A 24,939-nucleotide genomic window follows, 5' to 3' on the forward strand; every position below is an offset into this window, starting at 1 on the left:
GTTTTTTTCAATGTTTTTTACAACATTTCAATGTTTTCAACATTACTCCAATGTTTTTCAACATTACTTCAATGTTTTCTCCAATACTTCAATGTTTTCTCCAATGTTTTCAATGTTTTATGCCACAAATTTACTATAAAATAACAAATAAATCAATGAAAATTCATTGTCGGATCTTTTTGCATTTATATCTATTTTTCCATTTGTTTATCTGCTGACGCACGTGCATGATTTGTTTTTTTTGGATTATAATTTTCGGCTTATTTGATTCAATTTTCAGGTTGATTTAGGAGTTTGATTAGTTGATGAGTGTAGTGTTTTTATCGAGGATGAGGAAGTACTTGAGAGCACTTGAATGTGATAAATTGGAGAGATATAAATTATGCTCAAGTGTCTTAGCTGCATATGAAGCAAAGAAATTTAAAAATTATTATTTTTTATTAAATTTTGAATTTTTATATCCAGCAAAGCTCTTTAAATCCATGTTAGGAGAAAAAAAATCTAAATTGGAAGTCATTCATGTACCAAAAATTCAATTGTATCAATTTCATTTGTAAATCAAAATACCTTTATGTTAAATAAAGATAATTACTTACTTACTAAACCACCGCGTGTGAAAAGTGGCAGCACCACGACCAGATTAAGTTTAATAAGGTTTCCAACGGATCATTTCCGAATTCAACTTTAAAGAAAGCAAAATAAGTTAAAAAGGATTGGAATCTACAAGAAAAGCGTTGTTTAGGAGACGCTCTGTCAACGTGTGGACAGAGAATTGGTACATTTGTCAAAAATACACCAAAGTCACTTGATATAAAACTAGCACTTTCAAGTTTCTTTTGGAATAACTTTTGTTATATCTTTCTATGATTCTTAAGCAGAAATATTCAGTAACCAGTTTTTTTTATGCGACAACTCTTCCAAAAATCATTTCCAATAAAGCTCACAGTTGTGATAGGTTTGGTGTTATACGAACGGATTAAAATTATTGTGCTATTTAATTTGTGCATATTAAGATAATTATCGATTAATTTAAGCAAAATTTGAATAATTTGGTGAACACCTTTGAAGATAATGGATTTTGTAAGTTTGTGATTTCATAGTGATTTAGAAAAAATTAAAATTGATTTTTTTTTATAAAATTCTTAGACATTATTTTTGAATTAATAAGCTAGGGGCAGCATTTGGTGTTCCGACAGCATAAATGTGTACCCTTATCCCTTCCCCTAATTCCTATAATAATACAGTTTTTATTAGGCATTCGCTTAAGATAATAAAAAGTGTTAAATTCAACTGTCTATGGGGTCATTCACTTATTACGTAACGCGAAAATTTGAGTTTTTTTTACATCTGTAACAATATCTGCATGGAAAATAATTTGTATTGTTTGAGACGTAACCAGGGTTGTTACAACATATTCTGTTTTACAGAATGTGTACACATATTTCATGTGTGACAGGGAAAAATGTGTGGATATGTGTGGATATTCACACATTTTCCACACATATCCACACATTTTTACCTGTGACATATTTTCAAAACACACCAGATTCTGCTTTTAACAACCCTGGACGTAACAAAATTTTGATCTCCTCCCCCACTTCCTCTACTTCTTCTTCCTAATAGAGTTACGTAATATGCAAATGACCCCATAACAGAGGCGTAGCCAGAAATGTTGGTTTTTTTTCTATTCATAGTCATACTGACTTACTCACTTAATTCTTTGACTGAGGCGCACGAGAGCCCATTGCCGCTCGTGGGGAATGTCTAAACTCGTTCACCAGTAATTCCAAACGTCCAGCTTCATGTATTCATAGTTAAACATCATAAAAATTCATTAGATTTTTTAATTACTTACTTACTTTCTTCGCTGACCGTACAGATCAACTGTGATCCATGGCCTCTCTTAGGTGTCGCCTTTAACTGGTTCTATCATCGGTTTCCGCCTGCCAATTGTCAATACCAATTTTATACATAAATAGTATTTAAGCATTTTTAAACAAAAATAAAATCAATTTAAAATCGAATTTAAAGTAATTATCTAACCCTCAGAGAGAAGGGTCGTGCCACCCCCCCCCCCCCCCAAAATGCCCCCACCACCTCTTTCTTGCTACACACCTGCTCCATACACAGTTGAATTTTTCACATTCTCTGTGTCTCAAGCGACAAATTGTCTTAAGCCAAAAAAGCTTTTTTTACTATGGGGACGTTCGTAAATTGCGTGATGCATAGAATAAAGAGGGAGGGGGATGTACAAGTTTATTAAGGAACTCAAACTTTGGTTCATGATTTTGCTACATAATGTGAATAAACGCCATTCTTAACGTTCCGTAATTTCTGGATATCCCCCTTTTTTTGTTTCCAACGTTAACAGCATATATGCTAAATTTGGTTAACATCTGTTTGAATGTGCTCATCATTTCCATAATTTTTGTATCAACTCATTTGAATCCTACACAGCTACACGCATACATATGTATCTTGACTATATCATATGTATCTTTACTATTTCATATTCATCGACCATTGCCCATTGCTGTTGAATTTCATATTCATCACTTTGACAATATTTCATGACTGAAGTCAAATGAAGAAGCTATAAGGTCTGAATATAAACGCAATCGTACGGACAAGGCACCATTGATAATATGTCCAGCATTTCTCATTGTAACCGTAAGTAAAATTTGTGTTTATAGCGCATTTTTGAAATTTTTTTCAATAAGGTAGCATAATAAGGCACAATTTTCGGTCGTTTGCTCGGCTCCATGGATATGGATCCTACTGAATCTGGTTTTGTGGGTCTGTAAGTGACCTGGATCTTACTGGATCTCGTTTTGTGGATCAAGAACTAACTTATCAATCAATTACTGATCACTGGGTCAAAAATGCGCTTAAGTCAATAACACGATCAATAACGATCAATAACACGAGGACTTTTGTACTTTTTTTTCTTTAATATTCAATTAATATCCATCAATTTTTAGGTATTCCTGATATATTTGATATCAGAAGATTCAGAGGAATATACAGATTGGGACGATATATTTGAATGCTTTAATATTGGCGATAATTTGTACATTTTTTTGATAGCTGGATGCATCACAACATTCACCATACTTTCCTTCATCTTAAATTTCTTCCGTTGTGCCAAAAAGCCAATAACATGGACTATTAGCATTGGATTTGTCATATCTATATTTATTTTTGCGTCAATTATCACTAAAATTAATTTTTTAGTGGGTATCGGTTGCATATTTTTAGGAATTATTGCAATTATATTTCTTGTATGGTTCCGTAAACGAATTAATATGATTGCTAATATTCTTATGGAATCATCGAAAGCTCTACATGATGTACCGGTTGTGCTCTATCTACCGTTTTTGGTAAGTCATATTTTTAATTAATTTTTTTATGTTTATACATAAGAGTTACGGGCCGTTCATTTATTACGTTACGCAAATACACGAATTTTTAGAACCACCTCCCCCTCCCCCTGGTTTAGGCTGTTACAAAATCGTAGAACCACCCCCCCCCCTTCCCCTTAAAAAGCGAACATAATAAGTGAACGGCCGGCCCCTATGCTGTGAAATGGCATCAGTAGCCTTAAAAGTAGAGGATGACCTTTCGTGCCAAATGATCCTGGGTTCAATCTCTTCCATTTCACCGTTCCAGCTACGTAACTTGATTCGTGTGTTGGGTGTCCTTTTGTGTCCTCCACTGCTAGGTATACAAGTATTTGGATGACTTTCCTAACGGAATCTTGTACATACGAATTTGTAACTAGATACATTGCAGGGTACATCAGGTCTTATGACGTACTCGTATCTTTGCAATCTGTAGATCTAGCAATTGGCTCGGATCCAACTATAAAATTGTAGGTTCTAAAGGGTATGGTACAATAGATTGTTAATCGCGGTGCCTCCGGATCATGAAGGCTCTTGAAGGCTCGGCTGAGTCCGGATCATTTGGTAGAAACTCTGGATTCTATGGATGATCCACTCCCAGCTCGGCCCTTCAAGCATTATGTACACATTATGTACCTTAATCAATGGAGGGTATGGATGGTTGATATTGGTAATCATTTAGCCAAACTCAGCCTTCCTCCCTCCCCTAAGCTATCATTAAAATCAATAATAATATTTAAATTCTTCTTTTATAGACATTCCTTGTTCAAGTGATTTCAACAGTGATTTTTTGGCAGTTCTTCTTAATCATCGAAGGCGCTGGCGACGAAATATTTTTCTTTGAAACTGGACATGCATTCAATTTGATATCACTTGGATGGTTTTCATTATTTATATTTGAATGTCAACATTATATTGTGACTGGAATCATACATCAGTGGTACTTTACACGCGATAAGCATTCCATTGAATTATCTATTAAAATGCTATTTAAGAATATGTTGTGGTATCATTTAGGAAGTGTATGCTTTGGTGGAACATTCCTGCTGATTGGAAACATTTTAAAATTTACAATTAAATGTTTAAAGGTTTGTAAAAAGAATTAGTGTTGGGGGTCGTTCAGTTATTACGTATACTTACTTATTTCGCTTCTGGAAGGTAAAAGAGCCCGTGGACGCCCAAAGACCTCTTGGAAGGAAGCTGTCGATATAGATAGTAGTGCACTTGGTATCGGAAATTGGCAAGTGGTAGCCAGCGATAGAACCAGCTTCAGGCGACTCCTGTGGGAGGTCATGGATCACAACTGATCTGTACGACCAGCGAAGTAAGTAAGTAAGGAAGAGATCAATTGTGATCCATAGTTTTGTAAGTCTAAAGGTGACTCTATCGCTGGCAATCGATTGCCAATTCCAATGTCAAGTGAATTAACATCCTTATCGACAGCGTCTTTCCATGAGTTCTTGAGGCATCCACGTAATCGCTTGACGATTACAGGTCTTCCAATAACATGTCAAGTCAAAGGCTGTCGGTTGACCGCTTCAATGTAAAGCTGCTTCAATTCTTCGTTGCTCCTGTTTGCTCAGAGTTAACAGGACTTTGGGAAGCCGGGCTCCAAAATTTCAATAAGTCGCCTCTATTATGGAATCGCCTCCCAATACCCTTCAATGCAACCCGGATCTCAAAGGCGACGCTATGGCTTTTTCGACATGTGTTTTTTAATAATCGGCTATACTTTTGCAAAAAATGCCAGTTATTTGCATCTTGTGCCTCACTGTAAGGATCTTATGGCTCCAAAAACTAACCATAATCAATATCTACATTTGAGTCCTGCCAACTCTGGAATAATTCACCTTCCTTCTTTGTCCCATAGTGAAAAACGTTACGTAATAAGTGAACGACCCCACAGTAACAGTTTAAATAGCTTATTATCATCCATCTCCACAGAAGCTGACAGATGATTCAAACAACATCATTGGTGTCATTATTGGAACTTGCTTTAAATGGCTTATTGATTTCCTCGATGAAGTCTTACAGTACATCATCCGAACAGCATACATCTTTGTCATTACAGATGGAACATGCTTTATTGAATCTGGTAAAAAGGTATTCAGTATTGTGTCAAAAGATCCAGATGAGATGGTCATTCACAGACGGCTGAGTTACTTTGTACTGTTCATGTGTAAACTTCTTATTTTTCTGATATTCTTGATAACGGAATTTATCATGATTTTCATAATAAGCGATGACGTAAGTTAAAAATACGTTAAGTAATTAACAGTCATTGATTATTGTCTTTAATTACAGATCGGATGTGATGACGAATTCTTTGTGTTCCTACTTGGAATCACTTACATCATTTACGTTGTTCATAGCTTTACAAGCATATTTGAGGTTACGGTTGATACAATTTTTGTTTGCATTTCGATTGATTTTGAGGAAAATAATGGAACCGACAAGCCTTACTTTATGTCTGATAATTTACATAAAATAATGCTTGAAATTAGGGAGGAAACAAGAGCTTCAAAGGATTGTGAAGATGAAACTGAAAATGGAATTAAAACAACATCATTTTCATAAGGTGGTAGTGCTGGACATTCAAAGAGTGCTTGGTGCTTTAAATTGCACCAAAAATAAAAAAACCTCCTGATTATTCTAATAGAAATAAGTAAAATTCTTAAAAAATTTGAATTATTTAAAATTATTTTTGTATAAAAAAAATTTAATTAATTTGATTCAAAATGTGTGACTTTATGCTAGTTTTTATTCATCTAACTCAGTGGCTTGTCATTTTCAGCTGTACATCTCAATGGTAAACATCGACCATAACCATACACGGCATATAATTAGGGTGGCCAGAGGATTTTTGCAAAATATCGGGACACTTTTGGAAAAAATCTGGATATTTCTAAATTTGGCACTTTTGGTATTCTTTTGGCCTATTTTGAGTCTTAATAATCAAAGTACTACTAAATTTATGTTAGAAACTTGTTATTAAATTGAATATTTTCAATTATTTTTTGCACTTTTTTACAACTTTTTAACCTAATTTAAATATTTATTGGAATATTAAGACATAAAATAGTCCAAATGAACCACAAATCCTCTGGCCACCCTACCTAAGATTGAACCCAGAACCTCTAGCACATAAGGCCAACGCTCTACCATTTAGGCTACTGATATTTAGGCATTTTATCATTCAGACACGGCATACAGTTCATAGCATTTTCAAAAAACTTCACAACTCACAAATGGCCAACCACTGATCTAACTCATAAACCTCTAAGTGTGACTCACAGCTGATCATCATCATCTAAAATATTCTAAAAATGAATAAAAATTCAACACGATATAAATGACAAAATTTATTGCTAATCTCACCGACACACCTAAAAGTTGTCTCACTAAATTAATTTTAATCGTCATTTAAACATTTTCATTCCTTCTTTTTCTTCCATCATTTTCATCTCAGGTCCACTTTATTTCTTGTGTGACACGAGGAACAATTTTTTTTTGAGAATTTTCACACAAAATATTTACTACGCATTCAGTCACAACGTTGATATCGCGCTGAATTGATCAAATTGAGGTTGAAAATGTGTCGAATAAGAAATTTTTTGTGTTGTTTGAGTTTGGAAATTGGTGGAACATTTCTTGGATATATGCATTTTTTGTTTGGATTGACTGGATTTATAACGACATCGGTGATTGCTATGTGGATATTGGCTAAACGTAGGTTATGAACTTTTGGGGGTTTATGGTGGATTTTGGGTGGATTTTTGGTGTTATTTGAGTGAATTCTGAGTCAATCTTAGTCAAATCACATGAATATTCGTGGATTGACTCAGGTTGACCCAAAATTCTCGACTATTTCCGTGAATTGACTCAGTTTGGCTCAGAATTCTCGACTATTCTTGTGAATTGACTCAGATTGGCCCAAAATTATCGACTATTCTTGTGAATTGACTCAGATTGGCCCAAAATTCTCGACTATTCTTGTGAATTTGACTCAGGTTGACCCAAAATTCTCGACTATTCTTGTGAATTGACTCAGATTGGCCCAAAATTCTCGACTATTCTTGTGAATTTGACTCAGGTTGACCCAAAATTCTCGACTATTCTTGTGAATTGACTCATATTGATCCAAAATTCACGACTATTTCCATGAATTCACTCAGATTAACTCAAAATTCCCAAAAATAATTCCACAAATTCCCTCAATTTCCCTCAATAATAGCCCCCTAAACCCCAAATTGATCTCTAAAATCATCATCCAAAAGACCATTGACACTCTACCTCACCTGTTGACAGACATGAAAAATTCAATGTAGTATCCAAGGTCATGTGAAGAAAATGTTGCAAATTTTCTCACAAAAAATGTGTTTTTTCCTCAAAATTTATTCACATACAAAATAAGACTTTTAATCTCTTGATTATTTTTCCTGTATTTTATTCAAGAGAAATGTGTGCTTTTTTGTTGTTGTATAAATGAGAATCTCACGTGTGACAAGAAAATGTGATGTTATCACGTTGATATGTTATATGATGTGTATTGTGCAGAGGTTGAGTGGGGAATTGTTGTTGACCTCCTGTGTTGACCCTTATAAATAAAGATGGGGGTTCTACAGTGTGAAGTGATTTAGGGGATATATGTCATGTTTGGCGTCTTTTGTGGTACGCAAATTAGTTAATTCAGTGGTGTGCAGTAATTTTTTTTCCGCGGCACATCTTAGTAGTGAGCCTTGTCCAAAATCATGCATGTCATTAATTCATGACAACTACAAATATTTTTTGGCGAGACACTACAGTGCCACGAAACACAGGTTGCCCAACACTGGGTAAATTGTTCAGTAATCCGTCAAAATTCGACCAAGAGCTAGAAATCGTCTGGAATTTTATATGAAATCGAGTAGACTTGATTTGACTTTTTCATACAAAATCAAAGGCGACGTCAAGATTTAGTTTGGCGTAATTCTAAATCGGTGGAAAATTCGAACAAAATCCAGCTAAATGCTATAGTCACTAGGGTTTCTGAAAAACCGCGTTTTTCCAAAACCGCGGTTTTGCGGTTTTTCACAATTTCAAAAACCGCGGTTTTGCGGTTTTTAGCGGTTTTCAATTTTCATACAAATGTGTGAAATTTTTTGAAAAAATTGAAATTTGGAGTTTTATGCATAAAAGTATTGAATCTTTCTATTTTCCTCCATTTTATTTAGATTCAGTTTCAAATTGGTTGGTAAAATAGTCAAAAAAATTATTTGTTGTAAAAATTTTTAAAATTAAAGTTTTTCTTAAAATTTTGCAAGTTTTTAGTCCAGCTTTTCAAGTTAATAAGAAATTTTTATTAATTTTCGAATTTATCTTCAAAAATTTTCATTTTGTGGATTTAAATGAATTTTTTCCATACAAAATTCTAAAACTGCGGTTTTTTCATTCAAAACCGTGGTTTTTTAAAAACCGCATTTTAAGGTCAAAAGTGCGGTTTTGCGGTTTTTGGAAAACCGCTTCCAGAAACCCTAATAGTCACGTCGGTTTATTGTCAGATTATTGATCGATTAACCCACTCATTCTACTCAGGATCTGTTTTTACTGAGAAGTGTCTTGATTTATGTAGAAATGACATCAAATCAGATCAAGACAATACTTAGAGTGTTTGTCAACCGACCCTAATAAGGAGCAGTGACATAGTAGTTTGAGCAGTGGTGGGCAATCTTTTAATCTTGCTGCAGACATTGGTGATCAAAGCAGTGCTTTCCTGAAATCCCGGTCCAGGAAGATTTTCGGAATCGGAACACATCAAACGGTACACGACATTTTCAAGGAATTTTTGGAGCGCACTAGTATGCTACGGCACACATTTTGTCCACCACTGGGCCCTATATGCCCTATGGATTTTCAAATAAAAAATCAGGTCTTGATCCGAAATCTAAAAACTGATACGTGATAAGCACACCATAACTTCACTATATAGATCATCAAAAATCCCACCCAAAACAAACCTAAATCCCAACTCTGTCACACATCCACCCACGCATTACACACAAAGTTCTTCATCTTTCCTTATTTTCTCTTTCTAGACCAAAGATTCGTTTACTTCCTCGCATTTGTTGCATTTTTGTTATTTTTCCTCGCATGGATACTCTGCTCATGGTGTTTAATTGAAGGCGTTAAGAATGTGAGTCTATAAAAAATACTCAAAAAAAATTTTTTTTTGTTTATAAATTTTGCTTATTTTACACATTTTTTAATAGCGTGAATCAAGCAAAGTATTTCGATTTAAACTGTTTTCGGTGGTGTGTTTGATCATGAAGTTCATTGGACTTATTGCGGTGCTGAGTCTATTCTTTGAGGTTGGCGTTAAAAGGAAAATTGACATACAAGAGATTGCGGTGTCGCTTTTTTCACTGAGTCATGGGGTAAGCTGATGAATTGAGGATGTTTTTAAGTTTGCTAAATTTTCACTGCGGAACACCCACCTAACATAATCTTCCTAACAAGTTTTCTTCCTAACGCAAAAAAATTATTTTTTTCGCAAAATTTATCTCATTTTATAACAAAAGAAAAATAAGAAATTTTTTAATCATCTAGTTAAAAATGTCACATTAATTAAAACAAAAAAAAATTAATTTCTGATGCATGTTAAAACATTTTTGTCTAGATTATTCATCGTAAACTTGAAGCTGATAATAAATCTCCTGGTTATATTGGACCCCAACATAATGGTCATCCTCATTCCTCCTCTTCAACTGTGTTTCCTTATTCACCCCATATTGAGGTATAACATTGAGATTAAATAATGACGTTTAGGTTGTTGGATTTTAGAGCAGGGATAGATTTGAGGTTAGGTTGATATTAATTAGTTCAGTTAAAATTTAGATAACCTAACTAAGATCAGATAGAGATAACCTAACTAAGATCAGAAAAGATAACCTAACTAAGATCAGAAGAGATAACCTAACTAAGATCAGAAGAGATAACCTAACTAAGATCAGAAAAGATAACCTAACTAAGATCAGAAGAGATAACCTAACTAAGATCAGACAGAGATAACCTAACTAAGATCAGATAGAGATAACCTAACTAAGATCAGAAGAGATAACCTAACTAAGATCAGAAAAGATAACCTAACTAAGATCAGAAGAGATAACCTAACTAAGATCAGACAGAGATAACCTAACTAAGATCAGATAGAGATAACCTAACTAAGATCAGAAAAGATAACATAACTAAAATCAGAAAAGATAACCCAACTAAGATCAGACAGAGATAACCTAACTAAGATCAGATCAAGATAACCTAACTAAGATCAGATCAAGATAACCTAACTAAGATCAGAAGAGATAACCTAACTAAGATCAGACAGAGATAACCTAACTAAGATCAGATCAAGATAACCTAACTAAGATCAGATCAAGATAACCTAACTAAGATCAGAAGAGATAACCTAACTAAGATCAGACAGAAATAACCTAACTAAGATCAGATCAAGATAACCCAACTAAGATCAGATAGAGATAACCTAACAAGGATCAGATCAAGATAACCCAACTAAGATCAGAAGAGATAACCTAACTAAGATCAGAAAGAGATAATCTAACTAAGATCAGATCAAGATAACATAACTAAGATCAGAAAAGATAACCTAACTAAGATCAGATAGAGTTAACCTAACTAAGATCAGACAGAGATAACCTAACTAAGATCAGATAGAGATAACCTAACTAAGATCAGAAAGAGATAATCTAACTAAGATCAGATCAAGATAACATAACTAAGATCAGAAAAGATAACCTAACTAAGATCAGATAGAGTTAACCTAACTAAGATCAGAAAGAGATAACCTAACTAAGATCAGATCAAGATAACCTAACTAAGATCAGATCAAGATAACCTAACTAAGATCAGAAGAGATAACCTAACTAAGATCAGAAAAGATAACCTAACTAAGATCAGAAGAGATAACCTAACTAAGATCAGACAGAGATAACCTAACTAAGATCAGATAGAGATAACCTAACTAAGATCAGAAAAGATAACATAACTAAAATCAGAAAAGATAACCCAACTAAGATCAGACAGAGATAACCTAACTAAGATCAGATCAAGATAACCTAACTAAGATCAGATCAAGATAACCTAACTAAGATCAGAAGAGATAACCTAACTAAGATCAGACAGAGATAACCTAACTAAGATCAGATCAAGATAACCTAACTAAGATCAGATCAAGATAACCTAACTAAGATCAGAAGAGATAACCTAACTAAGATCAGACAGAAATAACCTAACTAAGATCAGATCAAGATAACCCAACTAAGATCAGATAGAGATAACCTAACAAGGATCAGATCAAGATAACCCAACTAAGATCAGAAGAGATAACCTAACTAAGATCAGAAAGAGATAATCTAACTAAGATCAGATCAAGATAACATAACTAAGATCAGAAAAGATAACCTAACTAAGATCAGATAGAGTTAACCTAACTAAGATCAGAAAGAGATAACCTAACTAAGATCAGAAGAGGTAACCTAACTAAGATCAGATAGAGTTAACCTAACTAAGATCAGAAAGAGATAACCTAACTAAGATCAGAAGAGGTAACCTAACTAAGATCAGATAGAGTTAACCTAACTAAGATCAGAAAGAGATAACCTAACTAAGATCAGAAAAGATAACATAACTAAGATTAATAAGAGTTAATCCAAAAAGGATCAGATCGAGGCAATCTAACTCAAATTAGGTCAAATTAGGTCTTAAAACCTCTAATTCTTAATAATTTCCCAAATATTCCAAGAAATCTTGTCAAAATGTCAATAAATCACACACAGTCCATTGACACAGTCCAATTTATAAGCTGCGTCTTAATCCACACAATATTCATTAAAATTCCAACCTAAATTCACTTTAATCACCGCGAAATAATTTTTACTCATTTTTCTAATTTAATTCTTTCTGTTTTTCCTTGCAGATAATCATATTAATAATGTGGGAAATTTACATTCTCATTTTTGTGAGTTCTCTCGAAAAGAAATTCCAAAAAGAAGAAGATCTTCATACAAAGATAATTCACAGACATGTTTAATTAATTGTGACGGGGAGTTGCTTGTTTATTTTATACTTATTTAATAAATTTTAAAAGAAAAATCGAGTCTGAAATTTGATATTGTATAATTTTTTTTGTAATAAAATAATAAAAATTTGTTGAAAATGAGAAAAAATTTAGTCATTTTCTGATGACTCAACTTCCTTGACTTTTGCGATGAGTTCAAGATTGTTGCCTAAATGGTTGTTGAAAAATGACATCAGCTTTGAATCTTTGGCTGGTTTGTCCTTGTTTTTAATTAATTCTTGTTGAATTTCACCTAAAAAATTGAAAATTTCATATTATTTTGTCTAATTAGCTTAATTCAGTGCTGTCCGAACTGTTATGTACCACGCCACACCTTGGTGGTGTATCTCTAGTGTCTTTAATGTGTCTTTAATGTATCTTTGATGTGTCTCTAGTGTGTCTCTAGTGTGTCTCTAATGTGTCTCAAGTGTGTCTATAATGTGTCTATAATGTATCTCTAATGTGTCTCTATTGTGTCTCTAGTGTGTCTCTAGTGTGTCTCTAGTGTGTCTCTAGTGTATCTCTATTGTATCTCTATTTTGTCTCTATTGTGACTCTAGTGTGTCTCTAGTGTGAATTTAGTGTATCTCTAATGTGTCTTTAATGTGTCTCTAATGTGTCTCTAGTGTGTCTCAAATGTATCTCAAGTATGTCTCTAGTGTGTCTTTAGTGTGTCTGTAGTGTGTCTCTAATTAGTCTCTAATGTGTCTTTAATGTTTCTCTAAAGTGTCTGTAATGTGCCTCTTATGTATCTCTAATGTGTCTTTAATGTGACTAATTCGTCTCAAACGTGTCTTTAATGTGTCTCAATTGAGTCTCTAGTGTGTCTACGTGGCACACAGTTGAGACAACACTGGCTTAAATCATGTAAATCATCTAATCATGTCTGCAGCACTTGAGTAGCCCTGAACCCAACATCGACTAATAATATACCAAATGACCTTACCTTCTCCATCTTCATCATACTTCTCAGCAATCGACAACATTTTATTGATATTGTCAATATTCATGTTGAACAGCTTATTCTCTGCTTGAGGTTCAACTTCTTTTCCTTCTTGTTGTTTAGCATAACTAACATAAAACACCAACAAAAGCACCAGCACCAAAACAAATGCAAAAATCACAAGAAAAGCACATCTACGAAATTTAAATTTCAGCATCAATTTTTGGGTCGCTTTGCGAAAAGCTTCAATTTTAAAGCTCTTGGAACCAACATTTATTGATGTTGGCAAATTGTTCAAAATGACTGACATTTTAATAAGGAGAAAGGTTTTGTAGCTTCAAATATTTTCAGACAACTGCCAATTTTTAGGCGGTATATCCACAAGATTTCTAAAACAGCTGCTTATATAGAGACACTGTTTACTCAGGTGGATTAGTGTATGGTAAGTGTGTCATGCTTTTGGGGTTGTGTTGACAAGGTGGGATTTTACTGGCTGTTTAAGATGACATAGTGCAGCAGATGACATACGGTTCGTGTACATTTGAGAATTGTATACTAGAAATTTAAAAATAGTTACCTCAAAATTCGGAAATTCTAACCTCAAAATTTAGGATTTTTACCCTCAAAACTTGGGATTTCTAACCTCAAAATTTGAAAATTTTAATTTTGAAACTGAGAAATTCTAACCTCAAAATTTGAAAATTTTAATCTCAAAACTGAAAAATTCTAACCTCAAAATTTAGGAATTTAACCTCAAAGTTTGGAAATTCTAACCTTAAAATTTTGAATAATAATCTCAAAATTAAGGAATTTTAACCTCAAAATTTGAGAATTTTAACCTTAAAATTCGGTAGTTCTAACCTCAAATTTTGAAAATTCTAACCTCAAAATTTGGAATAATAACCTCAAAATTAATGAATTTTAACCTCAAAATTTGGGGACTTTATCCTCAAAAATTGAGAGCTCTAACCTCAAAATTTTGAAATTCTAACCTCAAAATTTGGGATTTTAAACCTCAAAATTTTGGAATTCTAACCTCAAAAATTTGGAAACTCTAACCTCAAAATTTGAGAACTCTAACCTAAAAAATAAAAAATGTAAAATTCATTCCTAACCTCAAAAATATTCAATTTTTATTCAAATTACTTAATTTCCATCACATTAATCCAATCCATCATTCATCGCAAACCACAAGTCATAATGCTGATCAGCAGATACTCCACTAATACTAACAACATCCCTTAAATTACACTTTGTAATCACATTCGGAACTGACTGTTCAATTTCATCCATATTAAGTCTTTTGATTCCAACATGATTTGCAATTATTCCAGTGATGAAAACATTCTCAACTTTAAAGAACTTAGCATCCAATGCAGCATCATAGACCAGCTTAACACAATCACCAGTCATCAAGTAAACAGGACCAGCTGCAAATTCAGGATAGACTTTTCCATAATATTTATCATAAATGACATGAAATTTGGACTTTTGGACACCAACTGGATCTAATGACTTTGACAGTTTGCCATAAATTGACTTTGTGTCCTGTAATTTACCATCGATGACCTTAAGCAGCTTGTCAATGTTGACAAATGTCTGATCGTCAGTTTTGAGGATGAATCTTGCATTTTCACAGTTGGAACTGATCCATTCAAGCATTAATATTGATTTTGTTGTCAAATTTTCCTCATTTTCCATGAATTTTCCACGAATTATGTCGCCATACTTGACAATCTCATCAACAATTTTGGATTCTTGTGCTGATTCCGATTTTCCCATAATAAATGCAAATTGGACTTGATCATAAAGTCCAGTATCACCCCATGCATACCGAATAGCCTTTCTTGCTTCATAATTCTCTGGTGCTGACGAGATTATGATTAAAAGTTTTGGATTTTCATCGTCACCTTTGCAAATTAGTGATGGAAGGTTTGAGAATCCACTGGTATAGATGTCTGATACTTTTGGGTCATTGCTTCGATCAAAGTTGATCCATTGATGGGAGGGGACTGGAATTGATTGTGATTTTGATGATTTATGGCAATTTAAAGCAGGGATGGGCAACTTGTGTGCCGGGGAACCCTAGTTTGTCGTCTAACTGTCATGAAACACATGTCGTGTGTGGTTTTAGTCATTGCTTAGCAACAAGGTGTGACATGGTCGACTAGATCAGTTGTGGTCAACCTTACATTCTTCGCGACACTCATTGATGGTTATCTTTGACCAAAATCGCACAGTGCATGCGGTTCAGGACATTTCCAAGAAATTTGACGATACACTAAGGAACCGCGGCACTCAGGTTGCCCACCACTGGACTATATGATGAGCATACATCTATAAAGACACCCAAACACATAAACAGACCAGTCACATGACTTAATCCTCACCTTCTGATACTTGATCTTCTTCCTTATCACTAAAGACACTTGAAGAATCATCAAAGAAGTCCAAACCAATTATGACAATAATTATAACAATTAAAATTATTTTGGATATCCTTTTCCGAAAAACTTTTGAAAAAAATCTCATTTTTGTGAATTTTTTGTCACTTTTTTTCACAATTTTCGACTGTTTCTGCGGCACAATTAATGAATAAAAGAAATTTTATTGTGGAGAAAATTGAAAATTTACACAAGTTGGTTATGTTTTGGAACTAGTTGTACACTAGTTGAGTTGTATCCAAATGGAGTGTTTGTCCAAGTGTTTAGAAAATTTATTTTGGAAGACATAACCTCAAAATTTTGGAACATAACCTCAAAATTTTGGTACATAACCTCAAAATTGGACAATTTTCATCCAAATTGAATACCATAACTTCAAAACTTAGATCTTAACCTAAAAATTGAATGACATAACCTCAAAATATCTGGAACTTAACCTCAAAATTGAATGACAACCTCAAATTTTTGGAACTTAACCTCAAAATTTGACATTTTTCATTAAAATTGAATGACATAACCTCAAAATTTTGGAACTTAACCTCAAAATTGAATGACATAACCTTAAAATTTTGGAACTTAACCTCAAAATTGAATGATATAACCTCAAATTTTTGGAACTTAACCTCAAAATTTGACATTTTTCATTAAAATTGAATGACATAACCTCAAAATTTTGGTATCTTACCTCTAAATTGGGCAATTTTTATTAAAGTTGAATGACTTAACCTCAAAATTCCTGGAATTTAACCTCAAAATTGGTCAATTTTCATCAAAATTGAACGGCATAACCTCATATTTTCTGGAACTTAACCTCAAATTTTGGCAATTTGCAACAAAATTGAATGACATAACCTCAAAATATTGGAATCTAACCTCAAAATTGGACAATTTTTATCAAAGTTGCTTGACCTAACCTAAAAAAATTCCAAAATTCTAACCTAAAAAACAACAATAACAATCTCCTTAATCAACAAACTGTATTAATATCATTAAATGCCTTCCACAGCCAATATTGCTCCCTAGGACTAATATAATGTACACTAACTAACTCCTTAAGTTGACATGGATCCACTTCCGTTGGTTTTTCATTCACAAATTCCTTTAAATCAATCCTTTGGATATGAAGTTGACTTGCAATGATTCCAGTGATGAACACATCCTCAAGCTTCAAGTACTTATGCTCCAAAGTCTCATTATAGATCAATTCAGCACAGTCACTTGTCATCAAGTATGCTGGACCGGATGTAAAGTCAGGAAATACAGAATCAGCAAATTCATCATAAGAAATGTAATATTTCGACTGTGGATCACGAAATGGTGTCCAGTCATGTCCAACACGTCCATAAATAGTCATCTTGTCATCGTTCCTTGACTTGATCACATCCAACAGCTTATTGACATTTATGAAGGTATCATCATCAGCCTTAAGGATGAATTTAGCCATTTTACAGTTGGACTTGATCCATTCCAGCATTGAAATTGTCTTTAATGTCAAATTGTAGTAACTGTCGATGAAATTTCCATGAATTATGTCTGCATGTGCTGCATATTCATCCTTAAGATTCTTTTCATTTTTTGGTATTGAATTGCCGACAATAAACACAAGTTTGACTGGGTCGGTGCTGTTGAATTGTCCCCAAGTCTGTCGAATTGCATTTCGTGCCTTAACATTTCCAGGTGCTGATGTGACAACGATGATGAGTTGAAGACTGGCGTTGCAGATGTCGGGTGGGGAGTATGTGAATCCAGGTGGGTAAATTTCAGACACTTTTCCTAGGAATGGAAGTTTTGGTGGGGTTGGGGTTGGTTTGGGGACGTCGTTGAGGGAACTTGATGGAGTTTCTGGATGAATTGAGGATGATTCAGCAGTTCCGAGTATTAAATTGGACTCAATTGGATTTAATTTTGATGATTTTGCCAATAAATCCATTAGACTTGGTGCTGATGGAAGTTGATCCAAGGGTTTAGGAGCTATGTCTGGAAATAAGTAGAAACTGGGGTTAGTTATGCCTTAAACTAGGTTCAATGGTAATCAGAGGAGTATGCTGGATACGAGGGGATGTGCTGAAGTGTCTAACCTCCTGAATATGCAGCTGATTACAGTTTAACTTGGTTTAAGAAGTAACTGATGGATCAACCCTCCCCCCTACCTTCAAAAACTGTCTAAATACGACTCTACCAATCAACTGTCTAAATTATTGACTGCCTTAAACCAGAGTTAGCAGGACTTTGAGAATTCGGATTCCAAAAGTACAAAGAGACACTTTCAATCCACTAGAGTCGGTGGCCCTAATACTTACTTTCTTACTTACTGGAACCTTGCTTCGACTTGGAACCTAGGTTGCTACATAAGGTTATCCATAGGTCGCCACAATGGTGCCCTGCTAACTCTACCTTTAACCAGATTGGGCGGTTAAACCCTAACTTAGTTGTGGGCAACCTTTTATTTATCGCTGCACATCTCGGTAGTAAGCCTTGACCTAAACTGAACACGATACACGGTTTATGGTATTTCACTGGAGTTCCGCGGAGACATAGACTATCCACCAGAGTTGGCAGGACTTTGGAGTCCGGAATCCACTTTTTTTTTTGGAGTCCTGCTAACTCTCCTATCCACAACTGCCCTAACTCTCCCCCTGAATACCCTCCTACAAATTCCCTCTCACTTCCCTAAAACCCTACCTCTATGTACATATATGCTTACCTTCAACACTCAATTGATCCTGTCCAGCTTCAGAGAAGCTAACATTCCTCGTCTGCATATCCTTTAATTTGACAAAAAAGTCAAAATTTTCACCAATCATGTTTTTGAAAAAGGACACAACTTCTGAGTTTTGCATCAAATTTCCAATTTTGGGGAGAATGTTCTGATGATCTTCGACTAATTATATGAGAAGTGAATGTTAGTTGAGGGTGTTTTGGGGTAGATGAGGTGATGCAGTGACGTAGGAAGGAGTTGAGGTCATTAGCAGCCATTGGTGACCGACAGACTCTCGCTGGTAGGTGTCATCAGCCGTCGGTGACTGTTGATGGTAGTGGATATTCTGCGGATTATTGCTGTTTGTTGCCGGACAATTATCTACTCTGTAGGCCTCTGTGGATCAGAATTGGCAAAACTCTATTCACATCTGCTAGAGTTCTTCTAGCTTTGATCTGAATTATCTAGCAGATTCACTAAATCTGGGTCTTATAAAGGTGACTTTATGTCTTACTTTTAACTGGAATCCATGCAGTTAAACGAGGCGTTCATCACCTTTAAAGGACCAAAATGTAAAGAATCTGGAGTCTTAGATTATTCAGACCAGGGATGGCAGGAACAAAGCAGATGTGGATCCTGCTAATCGAGTTCTGCCAATTTTGATCCACAGAGGCATACAGAATTGGCAATTGACCGACAACAATCGACAGAAGTCCGCAGATCATCAACTGCCATTGGCACTCACCGGTGTCCGATGACACCCACCAGCGAGAGTCTGTCGGTCGCCAATGGCTGTCAATAGAAGAAGACTGGCCGGATACATCTGATTGCCAACTCTAACCCAGACTATGTAGAAAGTCACAAGAACTTCCCTAGTTACTTCACTGCTTAGCTACACAAATCTGGTTCTAAAAATACTTTTAACCTTTCTTGGATTCATTTCCAATGTCCACAACAGCTTGTAGCTTCTCAATATTCAAATTTTGCAATTGTTTCTGTAAATAAGGTTGAACTAGACTTGCTGTAAATTCATTTGAATAGCTGTAACAAAAGCTCATCAAAATAGTCAGGGTTACACAAGACAGGACGAAGACACAACGGCGGAACTGAAAATTTGAAATCATTTTCAATTTTAGAATAATTAATTACGCGGAAAATTGAGACTGTATTTCTCGAATCAGCAACTGTCGACTACTGATGAGGCTTTTTTTGTGAATGAAAGGTCTTTGGACAATGAGAGTTGCCCGAACAGCACATGAAGTCGCTGAATTTTAAAATTTAAAACTTTAAGAATTTAAAAATATTTAAAAAAATTTAAAAAAAAATTAGTAAAATTTAAAAAAATTTAAAAAAATCTGAAAAACTTTAAAAAATTTTAAAAAATTTAAAAATATTTAAAAAAATTTAAAAAAAAATTAGTAAAATTTAAAAAAATTTAAAAAAATCTGAAAAACTTTAAAAAATTTTAAAAAATTTAAAAAAATTTAAAAAAATTTAAAAACTAAAAAATTAAAAAAATTAAAAAATTAAAAAATTTAAAAAATTTTAAAAATTTAAAAAAATTTTAAAAATTTTAAAAAAAATTTAAAAAGAATTAAAAAAATTTAAAAAGATTTAAAAAGATTTAAAAAAATTTAAAAAATTTAAAAAAATTTGAAAAAATTTTAAAAAATTCAAAAAATTTAAAAAAATTTAAAAATTTAAAAAATTTAAAAATTTGAAAATTTAAAACATTATTTGGAGGTAATGTGTGACTCGGTAAAGATGTAAACACTTTGTGATATTTATCCAGATGCTGACACTTACTATACCTTATGGATGTTTTGCTATTAAGTCATTTATTTACACAAGCTTTTTTAAAATTTGTTATTTTTTTCTAAATTTCTCAATTTTGAAAAAAAATTTATGAAATTTTATTGAAAAAAAAGTTAAATTTTTAATGTGAAAAATTTGAATTTTTATCAATTTCGAACATTTTAAAAAGCTGAAATATTTAAAAATAATTCAAAAAAAAATCTTTAAAATTTCAATTTAAAACTAAAATAAAAACACCAAAACAAATTTTATTTTTACAATTTTTATTTCAAAAACGTCTTCAGTTTGATTTTTCATCATTTTTTTTTTCATTATTAATTTTTCATATATATAAGTTTTTTTTATTCATTTTCATATATAATTCATTACCATAATAATAATAATAATAATTATAATAATAATAATAATAATAATAATAATTTTTTATTATTGTTATACGCTATATAATACATTATATCATATTATTACTCTTCTTAATTTCTTATATTTTTTTCATAATTATTGATTCATTATGATTTATAGTATTTTGAAAGATTTCAACTTAAGGGGCTTCGTAGAGGTTGTTAAAGGAAATTTGAAATTGTTTTGAATTTTCTTTTTAGGTCAGAATTTTTTTAGCAAATTTTGTAAGCATTTTTTGTATTTAAATTTTGTAACGGTTTTTAAAAATTTGAATGATTTTTTATTAGATTTTACAATTCTTAAATTGGGTCAGATTTTATCATTAATTTACTTTTTTTTTACAAGAAAGATTAGAAAAAAATTGATTTTTAATTAAATTTGAACTCAAATTATTTTTAGAAAAGTTAAAAATTTAATTAATAAATTATTATAAAATTTTAAAATTTTAAACAAAATTTGGAATTTTTAAAGCAAATTTTTAAATTTTTAAATAAAATTTTTAAATTTTTTTAATAAATTTTATTAATTTAATTTTAATAAAAATTTTAAAAATTTATTTGAAAATTTTAAAAAATTATTTCAAATATTTTCAAATTGTTTAAAATACTTAGAAATAAATTTCAAAATTCATTAAATAAAATTTAAAAAAATTCAAAATTTTTGGAAATTTCAATTTTTTGTTAAATCAGTTCAATAATTAATCAAATTTAAATTAGTTTCCTCAAAATATTTAATTAATTTAAATTATTAAAATGCAATTTTCAATTTTTTTTTAAAATTATTTTCGATAGTGTCTGACCTATAAATTCTCGTAAATTATGAACTCTTTTCCACACATTTATTTAAAAAAAAATAAAAATATTTTCTCTTTCAATTTTAAAAACAAAAAAAAATTTTATCTTCAATTTTTTGCAATTTTATTTTAAATAATTTCACAATTTCCTGTTTTAAATTTTTTAATATTTTTTTAAATTTTTTTCTTGTCATTGAAAGTTAAGAATTGGATAAGATTTTAGTACAGAAGGTATAAAAAGGGGGATTTTTTTCGATTCACATATAAACTTTTAATACGGCTCATATTTTTTCATATTTTCTAGTCCCATATTTGTCTCTCTACCTTACTCAACTAGTCAACTATCATTTATTTCTTTTTATATTTTAATCATTACTCTTTAATTCAGCTTAGTTCTTGAATAAATGTGGTGGAAATTGAGTTTGTTATTCCGAATAGACAATGAGCATGCTCCTTGTCAAGTCAGGTGTCGGATCAGGTGTCGGGTCAGGTGTCGAGTCAGGTGTCGGATCAGGTATGAGATCAGGTGTCGGGTCAGGTGTCAGGTCAGGTGTCGGGTCAGGTGTCGGGTCAGGTGTCGGATCAGGTGTCGGGTCAGGTGTCGAGTCAGGTGTCGGATCAGGTATGGGATCAGGTGTCGGGTCAGGTGTCAGGTCAGGTGTCGGGTCAGGTGTCGGGTCAGGTGTCGGGTCAGGTGTCGGATCAGGTGTCGAGTCAGGTGTCAGGTCAGGTGTATGGTCAGGTGTCAGGTCAGGTGTCGGGTCAGGTGTCGGGTCAGGTGTCAGGTCAGGTGTCGGATCAGGTGTCGGGTCAGGTGTCGGGTCAGGTGTCAGATCAGGTGTCGAGTCAGGTGTCGGATCAGGTGTCGGGTCAGGTATCGGGTCAGGTGGCAGGTCAGGTGTCGGGCCAGGTGTCGGATCAGGTGTCAACTAACTCAATTTCCACCACAAATTTCAGGAACTTCCCACAAAACAAAACTTGATTAATCCTTTCTTTTTTCATAATTTGATGTCATTTTGTTTCAAAAATTGTGTGTGAATTATGATTCAAATTTACAAAATTTCCTATGTGTGACAATGACTATTTATTCATGCTATAAATTAATAGACAGCAAACATCATTCAAGACACAAAAAGGTTTTGGAGAAACTAAACAAATATTTGCAGTTGGAGATGATTTTTTTTTTGTAATTGAAATTTGGGAATTTTTTGTCGAATTTTTGAATTTTTTTTTAGTTTCAAAATTGTAAAAATTCTTTCAAAATCGACAATCAAGTTGAAAATTCTTTCATAAATTCGACCTCATTAATTAAGTTTTTTTTTTGTTATTTTAAAATTCAGCAAGATTTAATTTGCAGCTAAATTTAAAAAAATTTTGGACAAATTTTTCATAATTTTTTTACGACCTTTAATTGATTTTTGATTACAATTTTTTGTATTTTTTGCTATTAATTTGTTTATTTAATTTTGAAATGGACTAAAAGTTGACTTTTTTAAAATTCAATTTATTTACTTTTTTGTGGTTGAGAAATTTTGGAATTTTTAAAAGTTTCGGATATTTCATGTGGGCAATTTTGTAAAATTATTGGTTTTTATATTTAAAATTGAAATTTGTTTTTTAAAAATTAAAAATCTCAAATTTTTAATTTAAAATTTTAAAATCGAAATTTCAAAATATCAAATTTTAAAAAATTATTAAATTACAAAATTTGAGATTCTTAAATTTTAAAATGTTCAATTTTTTTAATTTCAAATTTGAATTTTTGAAATTTGAAATTTAAAAAGTTTTCAAAACTGAAAATTCAAATTTATAAATTAAACATGAAAATTTAAGAATTTGAAAGAATTTAAATTTCAAAAATTTAAAATATTTTAATTTAAAAAATAATTCTCCAAAATTTAAGAATTAAAAATTCAAAAAATTATAAAAAATTCATTTTGAAATTTTAAAATTTTTTTGTTATTTTTAAGTTTTAGTTTTCAAAATTTTAAAAAATTTAAAAAATTTAAATTGAAATTTGAAAGAACTAAAATTGAAGTGTTGATTTAAAAATGTAAAAAATTTAAATTGCAGAAATTTTGAAAAGTTAAATTTTCAAACTTTATTTTTTTAAAATTATAAATTTCTATTTTTTGAAATTTCAATTTTTAATATTTTAAAATTGAAAATTTTAATTCCTCAAGAATAAAAAAAAATAAAAATTTATAAAAATAGTTGAAAATAAAATTTTAAATTTTAATTTTTTTTAGTTTTTTTAAATTTTATGAAATTGAGTTTGAAAATATCAGATATCCAAAAATTCAAAAAATATAAAAATTTAAAATTTAAAATTCGAAATTTTAAATTAAATATTTTAAATTTTTCCAATTTCATTCAAATCCAAAATTAAAATTTAAAATATTTTAAATCAATAAAATTAAGATTCCAGTCACAATTTTTGCCCACATTATAATTATTATATTTTTTACATTTTACACATTCGAAAAATCTAATGAAATTTGTTTACAAATATTGAAATATATTCATTACATATAAATGATGGACATCTATCGGATATGATGGATTTTTTTAAGTACCAAAATTACTTTGTTATTTGTGTTTCTTGATTCCTTAAATTGGTACATTCAAAGGTACTAAAATTTACCACTAAGTTCCTCAACTACTGCTTATGCTTAGTTTCTGTTTCGACTCTACTGATTATTTTTAGTTTTTTTTACTTTCACTAGACATCCAAATCATTTTGCAGGAATTAAATAAAATTAAAATCGGAAGGGATGATCACTAAGATGCTGTTGAGTTAATGATTCATTTAATTAAATTTTTGACATTTTTGGGGCTATTTTAAGTTTTGAGGATGATTCAGGAGCGTAGCTAGACCAATCATCACTATTCCTCCCGTCCATACCCCGCCCCGGGGTAAATTAATACGTCTTATTGTGCCCTGGGGGAATTTAATCATATTTTAAACCTTTGATAGCTTTATGGAACTCAAAAAACTCTTCGAGATCCTCAAAAGAACTTCTAATACTCTTAGTCATGGGTTAAGGGACAGAGACTTCTTACCGACAAAAGGAACCGTATCAAAACCCCTTACTAAGCCCAACCAACCTCCCACCCAGAAAACACTCTTGCTTCAAATATCTTTATTGATCCTCAAGATAGTGTCAAACTTGAAATTGGTAATTGGCAAGCAGTCGCCAGCGATAGAGTCAGCTTCAGTAACCGACTAAGGGAGGCCATGGATCACACTTGATCTGTACGGCCAGCGAAGTAAGTAAGTTAGTAAGATCCTCAAGAACCTCGACTAAACCACTCGAAACCCAAAGAAATCATC

At 32.2% G+C, this 24,939-nt stretch overlaps 3 protein-coding genes across 4 annotated transcripts; 2 read left to right on the forward strand and 1 right to left on the reverse strand.

The window, feature by feature from the left end:
• The first annotated feature begins 2,375 nt into the window (after nucleotides 1-2,375).
• On the forward strand, nucleotides 2,376-6,029 carry LOC139094716 (choline transporter-like protein 1). Its single transcript, XM_070645868.1, has 5 exons — nucleotides 2,376-2,670; nucleotides 2,982-3,380; nucleotides 4,157-4,489; nucleotides 5,346-5,648; nucleotides 5,706-6,029. Exons 2-5 carry the CDS (start codon nucleotides 3,306-3,308, stop codon nucleotides 5,976-5,978), a joined length of 984 nt encoding a protein of 327 aa, XP_070501969.1. The 5' UTR covers nucleotides 2,376-2,670; nucleotides 2,982-3,305; the 3' UTR covers nucleotides 5,979-6,029.
• A 919-nt stretch (nucleotides 6,030-6,948) lies between these two features.
• LOC139094685 (uncharacterized) lies at nucleotides 6,949-12,613 on the forward strand. Of its 2 annotated transcripts, XM_070645819.1 has the most exons (5): nucleotides 6,949-7,130; nucleotides 9,476-9,573; nucleotides 9,650-9,814; nucleotides 10,057-10,173; nucleotides 12,370-12,613. In XM_070645819.1, exons 1-5 carry the CDS (start codon nucleotides 6,995-6,997, stop codon nucleotides 12,481-12,483), a joined length of 630 nt encoding a protein of 209 aa, XP_070501920.1. In that variant the 5' UTR covers nucleotides 6,949-6,994; the 3' UTR covers nucleotides 12,484-12,613. The 2 variants fall into 2 exon arrangements, with proteins under 2 accessions (XP_070501920.1, XP_070501921.1); XM_070645820.1 differs by lacking the exon at nucleotides 10,057-10,173 and having other exon boundaries at nucleotides 12,370-12,608.
• Nucleotides 12,614-14,614: 2,001 nt separating this feature from the next.
• LOC139094384 (uncharacterized) lies at nucleotides 14,615-18,701 on the reverse strand. Its single transcript, XM_070645424.1, has 4 exons — nucleotides 18,602-18,701; nucleotides 16,947-17,874; nucleotides 15,844-15,881; nucleotides 14,615-15,465 (listed from the first exon to the last, which is right to left on the reverse strand). The coding sequence occupies exons 1-4, from the start codon at nucleotides 18,699-18,701 to the stop codon at nucleotides 14,615-14,617; spliced, it is 1,917 nt and encodes a 638-aa protein (XP_070501525.1).
• Nucleotides 18,702-24,939: the final 6,238 nt, after the last annotated feature.

The sequence above is a fragment of the Chironomus tepperi genome, unplaced genomic scaffold (genome assembly GCF_022539635.2).
Source record: "Chironomus tepperi strain 1889 unplaced genomic scaffold, CSIRO-AGI_Ctep_v1 contig_354, whole genome shotgun sequence".
Lineage (NCBI taxonomy): Eukaryota > Metazoa > Arthropoda > Insecta > Diptera > Chironomidae > Chironomus > Chironomus tepperi.

What these genes read in the sequence shown, in the direction of transcription:
- LOC139094384 (XM_070645424.1), bottom strand. Translation starts at nt 18,701, where the DNA reads ATGATTGGTGAAAATTTTGACTTTTTTGTCAAATTAAAGGATATGCAG. An exon ending in GGATCAATTGAGTGTTGAAG is followed by an intron (nt 17,875 to 18,601) that starts GTAAGCATATAT and finishes ACTTATTTCCAG; the next exon opens with ACATAGCTCCTAAACCCTTG. An exon ending in GATCCATGTCAACTTAAGGA is followed by an intron (nt 15,882 to 16,946) that starts GTTAGTTAGTGT and finishes TGATTCTTCAAG; the next exon opens with TGTCTTTAGTGATAAGGAAG.
- LOC139094685 (XM_070645819.1), top strand. Translation starts at nt 6,995, where the DNA reads ATGTGTCGAATAAGAAATTTTTTGTGTTGTTTGAGTTTGGAAATTGGT. An exon ending in TAATTGAAGGCGTTAAGAAT is followed by an intron (nt 9,574 to 9,649) that starts GTGAGTCTATAA and finishes ATTTTTTAATAG; the next exon opens with CGTGAATCAAGCAAAGTATT. An exon ending in CTTATTCACCCCATATTGAG is followed by an intron (nt 10,174 to 12,369) that starts GTATAACATTGA and finishes TTTTCCTTGCAG; the next exon opens with ATAATCATATTAATAATGTG.
- LOC139094716 (XM_070645868.1), top strand. Translation starts at nt 3,306, where the DNA reads ATGATTGCTAATATTCTTATGGAATCATCGAAAGCTCTACATGATGTA. An exon ending in TTACAATTAAATGTTTAAAG is followed by an intron (nt 4,490 to 5,345) that starts GTTTGTAAAAAG and finishes CCATCTCCACAG; the next exon opens with AAGCTGACAGATGATTCAAA. An exon ending in TTTTCATAATAAGCGATGAC is followed by an intron (nt 5,649 to 5,705) that starts GTAAGTTAAAAA and finishes CTTTAATTACAG; the next exon opens with ATCGGATGTGATGACGAATT.